This window comes from Echiichthys vipera (assembly GCF_963691815.1).
Source record: "Echiichthys vipera genome assembly, chromosome: 8".
NCBI lineage: Eukaryota > Metazoa > Chordata > Actinopteri > Perciformes > Trachinidae > Echiichthys > Echiichthys vipera.
Genome location: NC_139833.1, coordinates 17,036,579 through 17,047,821, shown reverse-complemented (window position 1 = coordinate 17,047,821; position 11,243 = coordinate 17,036,579). Strand labels below are relative to the sequence as shown.

The window sequence follows — 11,243 nt, the reverse complement described above, 5'->3', positions numbered from 1 at the left end:
CAAACTCGGTGCTTATTGGCTGTAAAGTATTGTAGTGAATAACGAACAGCAGCATAAACAGTGGCGTTTTCTTCCTCTGGTTCCATCGGTAAACAATCTTATTTGTGAAAAAATAGTGAAGTGATCACTTGTCAGTTAAACGCTTGGACTCGTTGCATGAAAAGATCTTCAAAGTGCCCGCTGTGGCATCTTAAGCTGAGGTTTTATAGACAATTTGTTTCGTACTGTCGTTTGGCTCCATGGTAACTTTCTTTTGTGGAAATGCTAAGTCAACTCGGAAGGCAGGTTGATAATGTGGTCTTCGTCTTTTTAGTTAGATCTTACTTTACGGTAAGACTTAAGTAACCCAGCCAATCCAGGTATGTTTTATAATTTTATCCAAAGACCACAGTTGGGAACATGTATAAATCCGATCCACACTTAAACAACAACTGTGCATCCTGTCTTCTGTGCTATTATAAATCACCTCTGACCTTCTAAAGCTGTAATGAAATCCAGGTAAGGTCTAAAGATCGCATTTATAGCCCCCTAAGCAGTATTGACAATTTATCATAAGTGTTGTTTCTACAGTCGATCTGTGTTCACAAGGCAGAATCCCTTTCAACCAGCATCCAGAGTTGGTAAGGCACACTACCACCCATCCCGCAACCGGTCCCTGTCAAAGAAAGAGAAAAAAACGGTATGTTTTATACTCTATATAATGTTATTTTTTGTATTATTTGTTTGATTCTCATTTGACCTTCCTAAGTCATTGCAAGCATGTCTTTCACTTTGTTGTTCTTTTGCAGACTTTGAGTCCTGTACGTTCAAACCAGCGATCCAGTCCACAATTACACATTCTGGGCCCAGAGAGCCAACAGCCGTTTGCGCAACGTGCAGCCACAGATGGACAACCTGTTTTTGCAGAGTCTTGGCCCTCCACTGAGTGGGGATCTTCTCCTGCTAGCAGTACCACCTCATCTGACATGGAGACAGCCAAACAGCATGCGAGAGCAGGGAAATCCACAGTTTCCTCAGAGCTAGGAGTGCAGCAGGAATCAGTGATGGCAAAGTATGCTTTCCTTAAGAGTCAAAGACCCTCAAACCCTATGCCCTAAGCAGGGGCAGAGAGTGGTCATGGGCCCCTCGGCTAATGTTGGTGTGTGGCCCCCTTTTACTTATCATGTTTAGCAGAAAAAAAGTAATTGGCCATGCTTGCGGTGCCATGCTTGCATACTAGGAATATTAAACGATCCACACGCATACACACATAGAGACAGCTTTTACTACTATAAAGAGTAATGCTACAGATCACTACTGATTGGGTGGATGTAACCTGCATCTACAGGTGCAGGTCACATCCACCCAGTCCCAGTCTGGCCAATCCCAAACCTTTGCGCACGTTAGGCCCCTGGGCTGCAGTGCGGTCATGCTTGTGCATTAATCTAAGCCTGGCTCTAAGTTATCCTCTTAAACAGAACTGAAACTTATTCTCGCAATAAAAAGTTACGATTTGTAAAGACTGTAATTTGTAGAAACTGTTACTGGTCAGTAGTACTTTAATGTTAGTATCTGAATCAATACTTCTTGCCGGCATTGACCTTTGCTCTCCCAGGTACATAGATCGTTTTCGCCATGGTCGACCGCAGAGTCGAGAGGAGCGCCAGCAGATGCCCTCTGCCACTGGAGAGAAGGAGCTGCCTTTTTGGTGGATGTCACCCTCATCTTCACCTCGTAGTTCAACACCAACTAAAACAGCAGACAAAGGTAGATTTCCACTTACTGTTTATTTAATGTAGGTGTTATTAACTGTCTCCAGGTCCTACATTTCAATGTGCAAAGCAATTTTGCTGGTAGAAACTTCTGTGGAATCATTTCCTCTGAACAGATGTTATCCAGCCTATGAAAGATGGACCTGCCATTTTCAGTCCAGCTGGACAGCGTCGTCATGACAGATCCCTCTCCCCATGCAGAGGATCCCTAAGTGTGAGTGCATTTGTGAGTGAACTGGAACTATTTTCTTTCTCTGCTAAACAGAAACAATTGGCGCCTTTTTTGTAGGAAGCAACCTGCGGAAACATTTCTTTTGAAATTAAAAGAAAAACAAACACAAGATACTATTCCATCTGTTTATAATAAGTTATTGGGTCTGCACCATACCCTGGTTTATACCCGATTTGTCTGAATGCCCAGGAAGCAGAGTGTCTGCAGGACAGACACCTTATACTAACTAAGTGTGCATATAAATATTAGCATTTCAACACCACACCACATGTCCATTTGGAAACCTGTGTTTACCAAATGCCTGGGAAGCCATCGTTTATGCAGCCATGTTTGATACATTTATGGCTTAAGTTCAGCCTCCTCATTTCAAATGTATCATCCTCACAAAAATGATAAAAGAGCATCAGTATGCTTGTTAGCAATATGACGCCAAATGCTTCAAACTGAGTCATCTAGTTCTATTCTTTTACACAGTATTGTGAGTGCTCTTCATATTGAAATATCAAGAGCAGAATGTTGGCTTATTGAGCGTTCGGTCTGGTCTGTTTTCTCAGATTTTGTCAGACACCTCCCAGTGTGAATTAGATGACACAGAGATACTGCATCTTCAACAAAAGGCCAGCAGACTTCTACTGAGAGGGTATGAAGCCCAGCAAGTAACATACATGATAAATTAATTAATTCCTGCAACTGTAAGTAACTTTTTTGTCTTTCTAACAGGGAATGTACTCTGACTGATGGATCTATCCCTGTCAGCTCAGAGGGCCTGGAATGCACAGATTTCTCTTCTCCGGTCAGTGTAGATGAGCCAGTGCGAAGACCTTTGATTCCAAGTTTAATCAAATCTACTGGTGAGACTAGAATATCAAGTAATATTCATTTTTGAGATGGAATTTTGTTTTTTTTCTTCGAATTTGAACATGCTCAGTGCTGTTCTTCCTTATGCAACTTGTAGTAGATGATTCCTCTTTTTTCATGCCTGATATTGTAAACTGTGCTTCTGTGTTACTGTTATTGTGCAATGTGTTTATGAACATTTACAGAGAGGGCCAGCTCAGACTCAGTTCAAGCTGTTTCCTGCCAAAAATCCTCTTTCACTCCTTCTGTGGTGCCCCCAACACGTCGGGAAGAGGACATATTGTTCCAGTGGCGTTTAAGGAGAAAGATTGAGCAGGCCAGGGAGTCGCCCCAGGCCCTGCAACACTCCATTCTTCATGGTCCCAAATTTAGCTGGCAGGTCCCCAGCTTAAGCCATTCCTCTGCAAATGGACAGGCTTACAAGGTTGGAGTCACAGTGTATGATATTTGTATTTCCATTTTCTTTTTGTGTGATGTTTATTCCAGATTTACATAGTACTTTTTTTTTCCTCTGCCTTTTATAATCTATAGCAACACCAGAGTACTCAACCTCCTGAATTCTCACCAAAAGTTACACATCTACACATCACTGCTCCCCGACCAGAAACCAAAGAAGCCCCCGGATCATGTTCCCCAGCTTCAGGTCCTACTCACTTGCCTGCCTTTGTTGTCTCTGGTTCTTCAGTTTCTCAACCCCAGACTATTGCCCACGTTCCTCCCCACATGCATTTACTCTGTGATGTCTTGCCCTGCCCCATCCAGTCACCTCATGCTCGCACACACCAAAACATTTCAGAAAGAATAGATGAGTCTCAGAACAAAGTTGTCCCTAAAAAGACCCAAGTCCCTGGAAACACAATGAACATCTTTACTGATGAGCCTTTTCCTGAGCATATACCATCCCCACCACCTGTTTCATCCAGAGCTATAGAAGGAAAAGGGTTTTGTCACCACAAAAGATCTGAGAGGAACAAGAAAGAGAAAGTCCAGGCAAGAGAGTCGGAGAAGAATGAAAAGAAGACAGCGATATCCCTCAGAAAGCAGACGAAATCAACAAGGTAGTATGGAAAGATGCACACTGGGTCAATAAATCAAGTCTGAACGCTTAATAACATTTTTCTTCTGCAGATATAATGCAGATAGGGAACGTGCTGAGGGCCCTGGCTATACAAACAGGAGTTCTTCACATCAGAGCCTTCCCGAAAAGGTCATGTTGCGGGCAGAGCAGCAGCAACAGGAGGGAAGCCAGGGGTTTTCCAGTGAGGGCTTTACTGGCGATCATGCGCCACCCCCCTCTCCAGTCCACAGCGCATTAGGAGAGGTTCTCAAGTTATTTTCTTTAATGCTCTCTATGTTGTTTGATTAATACAAGGGCGCTATGAAGCCACAAAGGTTGTCTCTATATTTTGTCTTAATCTTTTTCCTCCTGTCGTAATTACTTGATACTTTGCCAATAGTATACGTGATAAACTGAAATATGTCAGTGTGTTGCTGCTCAAAATAGACTAGTTTCTGAGGATTTATAAATCTTAAAGTTGATAATCAACCTGCTTTATGATCAGAAAAAGATGTGGAAATCAAACTTTTTACATTATGGGATCTTTAAGGTACATGTGTGTTTAGGTCTAACCATGTCATAGATCATCATGATGATGGTGGTGATGTTCAATGTCATTTTGGTGATTAAAAGCTGCATTAACCAATATGATGTTCTCATTGGGTCTTTACAGGTAGTTTCAGAGGTATTGTTTCCCACGGTGGATTCATCTGATGTACAAAGGACCCGTGTCTTGTCAGCTTCTCCTTCTTCCACTGCTTCTGCACCACCGCAATCCTCAGTCCCTCCGTGCAACGCACAGAACTCTATGGAGGTCATTTCGCAGCTGCTGCAAGAAGCTGAAGGTGTGCTTGTGGCAGCAAAGAGCACCAACCTTTACCCTGTAGTTAATTGTGTAGAATATATTCTGACCTATGAATAGTTTCCATTCCCAACATGCCACAACCCTTAAGGCCAAAGCCCCTAGAACTTTCTCTCTTTTTTTTGTGCATGCTGTAACATTGTGATCCATGTCAAATTTAGCCGAGTCCTAACTTTGACTGCCTTTGTGGGTTTAAACAACAAAAGTTTATATGTACATGCTGATAATATTACATCGACCACCTCCTTGGTTGATCCTACCCTCACCAGTACGGTTTTTCCCTTTTCCAGATTCAGATGAAAAAGAGTTTGAAGACGACCCTTTATTACAAGTCCTTCGCAAGCAGAGAAAATGGGCGAAGGAGCAGATCAGGTAAAATAATAACCTTTAATTTAAATTGCTCCGCTGGCCAAATTGATTTTTCATCATGTAAAATTATGTTGTTCTTAGAAGGGCATTAATCTTAAAATCATATAAAAATGTACCTCTTATTGTTATTCAAATCGTCTAAACATACAACAATAATCGTCTATTCCTTTCCTCTTAGTGAAGTGGACTCTATGCTGAATGAATTCCTGGATGAGCGACAAGTTACGTGAATATTGACAAGAGGCACTTGATGTAGTCACCTTTTTATTATTTTATACAGAAATAAAGTTTATTTTTTCATTTTTGAAGAAATATTTCCACATTTAAAGATTTTGGGGCTGTGTTTTCGTGCATCAATAATCACAATTACAATATAGTGCATTTTTACAAAAGTTGCACACACAAAAATCATCAGTTTGAACTGTCAAACGCAGAATATTTACAAAAACTGGTTCTTTTAAACATCATGTAAGATCGATGAGTAATAGCAGAGCGGTATATACAAAACCTCAGAGAAGGGAATATTAGAACCGTGCCAGGAACAGAACAAATTGGTGTTTTGGCACATGCTGAGTGTTGCTGTGAGTGAAGGAGCCTGAAGTTATTTCTGTATGTGCCTGTGTGTTCTGAAAGGCCTTCATTGCACATGTTTTTGTACGTGGTGAAGATGGCACCAGAGAGAGATTTGAGTGGTATTGGTATTAATGCGATTAGGTCAGGATTCTGGAATTCTCTGTTTGCAGCATCGGTGCAGATATGATAAGGATGCCCTCTGGAGAGACTGCGGACTCCAAAGCCATGATGTCCACTCCCTTCGGGATTCGGTAGCGCCGGTTAAACTGTCGCGTTGTAACACCTGGGCCATCCTTCTAACAAAACATTAAATACAAGTTTAAGAATAAAACATTGTTATTACACCACAAATACAGCAATGTTGCTCCCAGAATACCAACCTTTTTTTCTTCGTGCTTCCCTTGCACTTCCACAAAGTCTCCTATTACTTTGACCATCAGGTCCTCTGGGTTGAAGTGCTTTACATCGACTTGAACTGTAAAACCGCTATCGTCACAGGTCACCTACCAACATGAGTGGAAAAATTGTACTTTATAATAGAGAGTATATAACATACTACTAAAGAACATAAAGCCAGAACAAAGCTCTATTTGCCACCATGCACTTAATAGAGTTGTATATATATATATATATAAATACATACACACACACACACACACACACAGTATACAAGTGTATTCTTGACCTTGGAAAACACTGGTTTGAGAAATTTCCTTTTTTTTTTTGTATCTTTCACCTGCATTTCAGGGTTTTCTTCTGTTGATGACTGTGATGCAGTTCTATAAAAAGCTTCTTTAAAATTGGACATTATATAAAAATTTAAAAAATCAAGATTATTTGGTATCACTGAATGTTTTGTGTTTTCATGCAGTTCTATCAATCCAAAACAAATGTAAACAGCTTTTTTATATTATATATATAAACACAATAGCTAGCTATAGTAACTTGAAATGACCTACCTCTGCAGAGCTGGTATTATCAGTCTCTGGAATCAGTAACTTCGGGGACCAGCTATATTGCCCGTAAGTCCCATTCAGCCGAGGAATAAGAGGTGGCAAAACCTTCTCCCATGGGATACCACCAGCTGGCAGAGTAGGTGGCAGGATGAAGTCCATTTCTAATCAGTAGAAAACAATTAAAAATAGGACGCTGTCTTGACTGCAGTTGAGGCTGTACAACAAGTCAGACTACAAGGCATTCACAACTGGCCACAACTTACCTCTTCTCAAAATTCCCTGACCAAATGAGTGCGCAAGTGAAGGACAGCCCCCGTTTAACTGCTTGTGTTGAGTCCTAAAAGGCACTGTGTGTTCAGATGATGCACTGGTGCGCCCGTCTGTCTGACTCCAAGCTCCTATGACAGAGTGTTTTATACTGGAGTTGTATAATGAGCTTGGAATACATAATGGGGCACCTTGCCTCTGTTATGCTCTGGATGCATTCCCTTGGGTTTTCAGGCAGGGCCATATAGGATAAGAGTGTATTGTTTTGGCAGTGATGCAGCTGTTGCAAGCTTATTGGCAATTAAAGTGTTTATTAGCTATGACAAATATTGCAGCCCCGGAATTCCTGGGGTTGATGGCACAGACTGTTCACGTTTTCTTATAAGACCTGTTACGAAATACATGCTTAAGGTCGGTTGTCAAGGAAGGTCTATCCAAAAATAAGTTCAAAAGAGATGTTGTTGACCCTCGTGAGCTGATGCCAGACAGACAGTGACAGCAGGGACGTCCCTAACACATGCCAGAGCATGTGTGCTCTCCCCCCCATCACTCACTCTCAGTGGTGAACAGCAATTCGGATCATTTACTTAAGTAAAAGTAGCAATATGACAATGTAAAAATACTTCAGACGCTTTATGAAAATACAGCAGATTTTGTAAGCTGGCCTTATGGTTTGTGTATAACATTTTCAGTAAAGAAGCTGTTATAAATGTAGTTAAATAAAAAGTACAATATTTACCTTTGCAGAGTAGTGAAATATAAGGTAATGGAAGTGCCTCATAATTGTACTTAAAGTACTTGAGTAAATGTACTAAGTTACTTTCTATCACTTCACTCAGTAAACACACACATAACACACTTGGAAACAATGTACAATGTCCATAAAAGGATTCTTTAGTTTACTCCTCGTAAATCAGTTTTATTAAGGGACTTGTTGCATCACAAAAGTAGCATGCTGATACTTCTGACTTGTTCTTGGCACACTCTAGTGAAGTCAGCCATTTATACAGCGGGCACATGTGCTCCCTGTTAGTAATGTTGAACCTGTCACTTAAACTTTGACTGGAGTGACTAAAAATGGCACTGATTATGTTATGACTCATATAGGATGATAGGGAAGTGGCGACATTTGGAGGGATTAAGTTATTGGGTTTCAGAACAGGCGCCAGTGATTGTCCAGACTTTCGGAGCCTTCTGTAACAATGCAAAATATGAGTATATATGGAGAAATTAGCTCATCATAATGCCCAGAGGGATAATGATATCCTAACAAGAGTATGGAATTCTGACTTACCATGGGTAATACAGCACACGGAGTAAACACATTGTAACCTAGAGGCATGATGTTTTTTTATTTATTTTTATTTGTCATTCATACACAAGTAAAAACTGTTGGGGGTGCACAATCACACAAACATTAAACTCCACAATGAGGGAGAAAAAATTGCTTGTTAATTCTATTGTGTCCTGAACGAACCCGAATACACATCCAGCTTCATCATCAGATACTGTTAGAAACTTAACATTGTCTTTTATACAGGATTAACTAGACTACTTTAGAAAAGGACTCCACTTTCTCAAACACCTTGGCAAGCACATAAAACATGAATTTTCAAATCCTACAGCATTTATCTTTTAAAGAGATTGCTCTGTTATCGTGATTCTGCCGTTGCATTAAGCTCCAGAGACCGGACAAATCACCACTGTAGTTAAAGAAGGAACATTCTTTGGTCCATTAGTTATTTGACCTGACAGACACAATTTTCAGGGAATTCCCAGTGGAATGGTAAATGAGAGGTAATCCCCCACTTCCCCCCACTCTGCTCTGAAGTGCTGGAATATGGTTATCCAGGTGGTGAGTACCACTACCCATAACAGCAACCCCAGTGCTGACCGCTTCACATCTAGATGAAAAACACACGAGACAATTACGTTAAATAGCGTTTTATAAAGAACAATACATGCTCTAGAAGAGTGTATAACATGTCAATGGAGTCTCACATTTATTTGGGGAAATATTTTGCTTGCGCTATGTGGCAGGTGTATGATGGAGCCCACTGTGTTAATCGTTGAACAAAGCTCAAGAGTACATGTCTGTTAATTGCAGCTAAATGCCCAAAATGTCTGATGCAAATTTTGTCCCACTTTCTAGATTTAAGTGTAAGGATGGATATTGAGATATTTCACAGAGAATGATATTTGTAGCACTATGCCAAAAATATACACAAAGTATAACGGTCAAATGTTATTGTTTATACATGTAAATGGAATGGACCAGAGCTGCTTAGAAACCATTTAATCAACCCTCTTCACCTAGTAAAGTCATCCTATCTCCTCCAGGATTTAAGGGAAATGAAAAATCTATCATAACTTGATCCCAATAGTTGGGTGCTTGAGAAAAAACTGCAAACATATACTGTTGGATGTGTGTTAAGTGAACATATGCTTTGTGATTTTAATGGAGGTCTCATCTGGTTTAAGAATGTAATGAGTGGGGGCGGCCGGTGGCAATGTGGTTGGAGTGGTTGCCCCATGTAAAGAGGCTCAAGGTCCTTGAGGCAGTGGCCGCGGGTTTGACTCTGACCTGCGGCCCTTTGCTACTTGTCTCCCCCTCTCTCTCACCCCATTTCCTGTCTGTCCTATTTAATAAAAGGCTTGGAAAACTGCCAAAGAAAATAAATGTAATGAGTGAATAAATGGAGTCCTATACGTGTTGAAGACAGCAAAACTACTGAGGGGAACGAGACGTTAACATTCTGTTCCGCAATATATATTTTTATTAAACTGAATAAGCGTATTCGTTTGTAAAATCTCTGGTAAATTCTGACACTTACATGTTTTTATCTGGAGCTGTTCACTGTAGGTTGGCTTTACAAAGGCTTCCTTGAAAAACCAAACAACATTGACCAGCCACAGGAACGGAAGAAAAGCAAAGCCACCTGGGAAAGATAGATGGAAAAAAACATAATCAATGACAATACTACTGAATATTGCTACTTAGCATTATATCAGGCAAATCTGCTCAAATTGCTGATGCTTTGCTTTACAAAAGGCTGCCAGTCACTGGACCTGCACTGTTAACCATCCTCCCTCATCTATATTAGGGTACACCTGATCATTTTTAATACAAATATATTATTTACAGAAGCATGTGTTAACACCTCTTGCATATTACCAGAATTTACAAACCAAAGGGGAGGAGGTAAGATAGAAAATGAAGATGTAGCGGTACTTCTGCTGTCGTTATTTTTTTAGGGTTCCTACACCAAGTGAAATTCAAGCATTTCAAGGTGCATTTTCATGCTTTTCAAGAACCTTACAACTGTTTAAAACTACACAGTTGTATTCAGTAAATAGTTTATCCAGTATTCTTATTATTGCACTCGTTCATCACATTAAATTAGATGTTACTGTGTAATAAACAACAAAAATCATGTTTTGAGACAGCTTTCCACAGAAGGGTGACAAATTAAAGGAAACCAACGTTACATGTTTTAAATAAACTTGCCATTAAAAGCTGAAACGATTGGACGTCTACTAGATCAACAGAAATAAAATCAACTATTTTGATCATCTATTAATAATCAAAAGTCGTTTTGCATGCAAACATGTCAGACAATGCTGTTTTCAGTCTCTCAGATATGCAGATCTTTTCTCTTTTATACCACAATATGCCATCCTATATAACATACTGTATGTCAAGCAGTTTCTTTTCTTTTCAAACCTTGAATACAACACACTAGTACTTAAAGTACTCTCACCTAAATAATATTTTCGGCAAAGGCTGAGTTTCTCCTCATTGGGCAGTCGTTCGAGATTCATTGTCAATTTGTTTGGATCCTGCATCAGAGAGAAAAACAAGTTACAACACGAGAGAGCAGCACAAACACATACAACTTTTGACAAAGGTGGAGATAGTTATGTTTCTAGCATAGACCCGACTAAAGCAAACTTTAAAAAACGTTTTAAAATCCAAGCAATAAAGCAGCTTTCTTGTGCCTGCTGACCCAGTTTGCATTGTCAGATGACTCGGGCTTCACCTCACGCTAACGTTAGCATTTTTGCTAGCTTGGTAGTGTAACATTGCGTTGTTCCAACTGCTAAAAACAGCCCTAGCATCGGTCTCTTTATAATATTTATATGGGACTATACAACATTATAATAATATGATAATTTACCTGGTATTTTCAAGTCTGGAATTGTCGCAAATGAACTAAAAAGAAACAATAAAACACTTCCTCCCTTTTCTACTAATTCGCATTCTTCTTCGTTTTTCTTCTTCTTTGTTTGGTTTTAAGGCACGCTAACTTGCACTACA

The 11,243-nt window shown here is 40.0% G+C and overlaps 3 protein-coding genes across 8 annotated transcripts; 1 reads left to right on the top strand and 2 right to left on the bottom strand.

The window, feature by feature from the left end:
* Window positions 1-58: 58 nt before the first annotated feature.
* proser3 (proline and serine rich 3) lies at window positions 59-5,442 on the top strand. 4 transcript variants are annotated; one of them, XM_083918364.1, is made up of 14 exons: window positions 59-359; window positions 483-498; window positions 589-679; window positions 789-1,051; window positions 1,595-1,746; window positions 1,868-1,977; window positions 2,538-2,623; window positions 2,704-2,834; window positions 3,027-3,265; window positions 3,373-3,899; window positions 3,970-4,162; window positions 4,572-4,743; window positions 5,051-5,132; window positions 5,308-5,442. In XM_083918364.1, the coding sequence occupies exons 2-14, from the start codon at window positions 488-490 to the stop codon at window positions 5,357-5,359; spliced, it is 2,109 nt and encodes a 702-aa protein (XP_083774490.1). In that variant the 5' UTR covers window positions 59-359; window positions 483-487; the 3' UTR covers window positions 5,360-5,442. The 4 variants fall into 4 exon arrangements, with proteins under 4 accessions (XP_083774490.1, XP_083774488.1, XP_083774489.1 ...); XM_083918362.1 differs by having other exon boundaries at window positions 571-679; XM_083918363.1 differs by having other exon boundaries at window positions 59-498; window positions 571-679; window positions 1,868-1,965.
* hspb6 (heat shock protein, alpha-crystallin-related, b6) lies at window positions 5,381-7,037 on the bottom strand. Of its 3 annotated transcripts, none has more exons than XM_083918387.1 (4): window positions 6,922-7,037; window positions 6,662-6,819; window positions 6,083-6,205; window positions 5,381-5,998 (listed from the first exon to the last, which is right to left on the bottom strand). In XM_083918387.1, the coding sequence occupies exons 2-4, from the start codon at window positions 6,815-6,817 to the stop codon at window positions 5,840-5,842; spliced, it is 438 nt and encodes a 145-aa protein (XP_083774513.1). In that variant the 5' UTR covers window positions 6,818-6,819; window positions 6,922-7,037; the 3' UTR covers window positions 5,381-5,839. The 3 variants fall into 3 exon arrangements, with proteins under 3 accessions (XP_083774513.1, XP_083774515.1, XP_083774514.1); XM_083918389.1 differs by having other exon boundaries at window positions 5,381-5,995; XM_083918388.1 differs by lacking the exon at window positions 6,922-7,037 and having other exon boundaries at window positions 6,662-6,914.
* Window positions 7,038-8,291: 1,254 nt separating this feature from the next.
* On the bottom strand, window positions 8,292-11,210 carry psenen (presenilin enhancer, gamma-secretase subunit). The gene is made up of 4 exons (XM_083918390.1): window positions 11,104-11,210; window positions 10,687-10,765; window positions 9,760-9,864; window positions 8,292-8,829 (listed from the first exon to the last, which is right to left on the bottom strand). Exons 2-4 carry the CDS (start codon window positions 10,745-10,747, stop codon window positions 8,690-8,692), a joined length of 306 nt encoding a protein of 101 aa, XP_083774516.1. The 5' UTR covers window positions 10,748-10,765; window positions 11,104-11,210; the 3' UTR covers window positions 8,292-8,689.
* Between the last annotated feature and the right edge of the window lie 33 nt (window positions 11,211-11,243).

What these genes read in the sequence shown, in the direction of transcription:
- proser3 (XM_083918362.1), top strand. An exon ending in CCCTAAGTGTGAGTGCATTT is followed by an intron (nt 1,978 to 2,537) that starts GTGAGTGAACTG and finishes CTGTTTTCTCAG; the next exon opens with ATTTTGTCAGACACCTCCCA. An exon ending in AAGCAGACGAAATCAACAAG is followed by an intron (nt 3,900 to 3,969) that starts GTAGTATGGAAA and finishes TTTCTTCTGCAG; the next exon opens with ATATAATGCAGATAGGGAAC.
- hspb6 (XM_083918387.1), bottom strand. Translation starts at nt 6,817, where the DNA reads ATGGACTTCATCCTGCCACCTACTCTGCCAGCTGGTGGTATCCCATGG. An exon ending in ATAATACCAGCTCTGCAGAG is followed by an intron (nt 6,206 to 6,661) that starts GTAGGTCATTTC and finishes TCATGTTGGTAG; the next exon opens with GTGACCTGTGACGATAGCGG. An exon ending in GGAAGCACGAAGAAAAAAAG is followed by an intron (nt 5,999 to 6,082) that starts GTTGGTATTCTG and finishes ATGTTTTGTTAG; the next exon opens with AAGGATGGCCCAGGTGTTAC.
- psenen (XM_083918390.1), bottom strand. Translation starts at nt 10,747, where the DNA reads ATGAATCTCGAACGACTGCCCAATGAGGAGAAACTCAGCCTTTGCCGA. An exon ending in TTGCCGAAAATATTATTTAG is followed by an intron (nt 9,865 to 10,686) that starts GTGAGAGTACTT and finishes TATCTTTCCCAG; the next exon opens with GTGGCTTTGCTTTTCTTCCG. An exon ending in ACAGCTCCAGATAAAAACAT is followed by an intron (nt 8,830 to 9,759) that starts GTAAGTGTCAGA and finishes TTTTTCATCTAG; the next exon opens with ATGTGAAGCGGTCAGCACTG.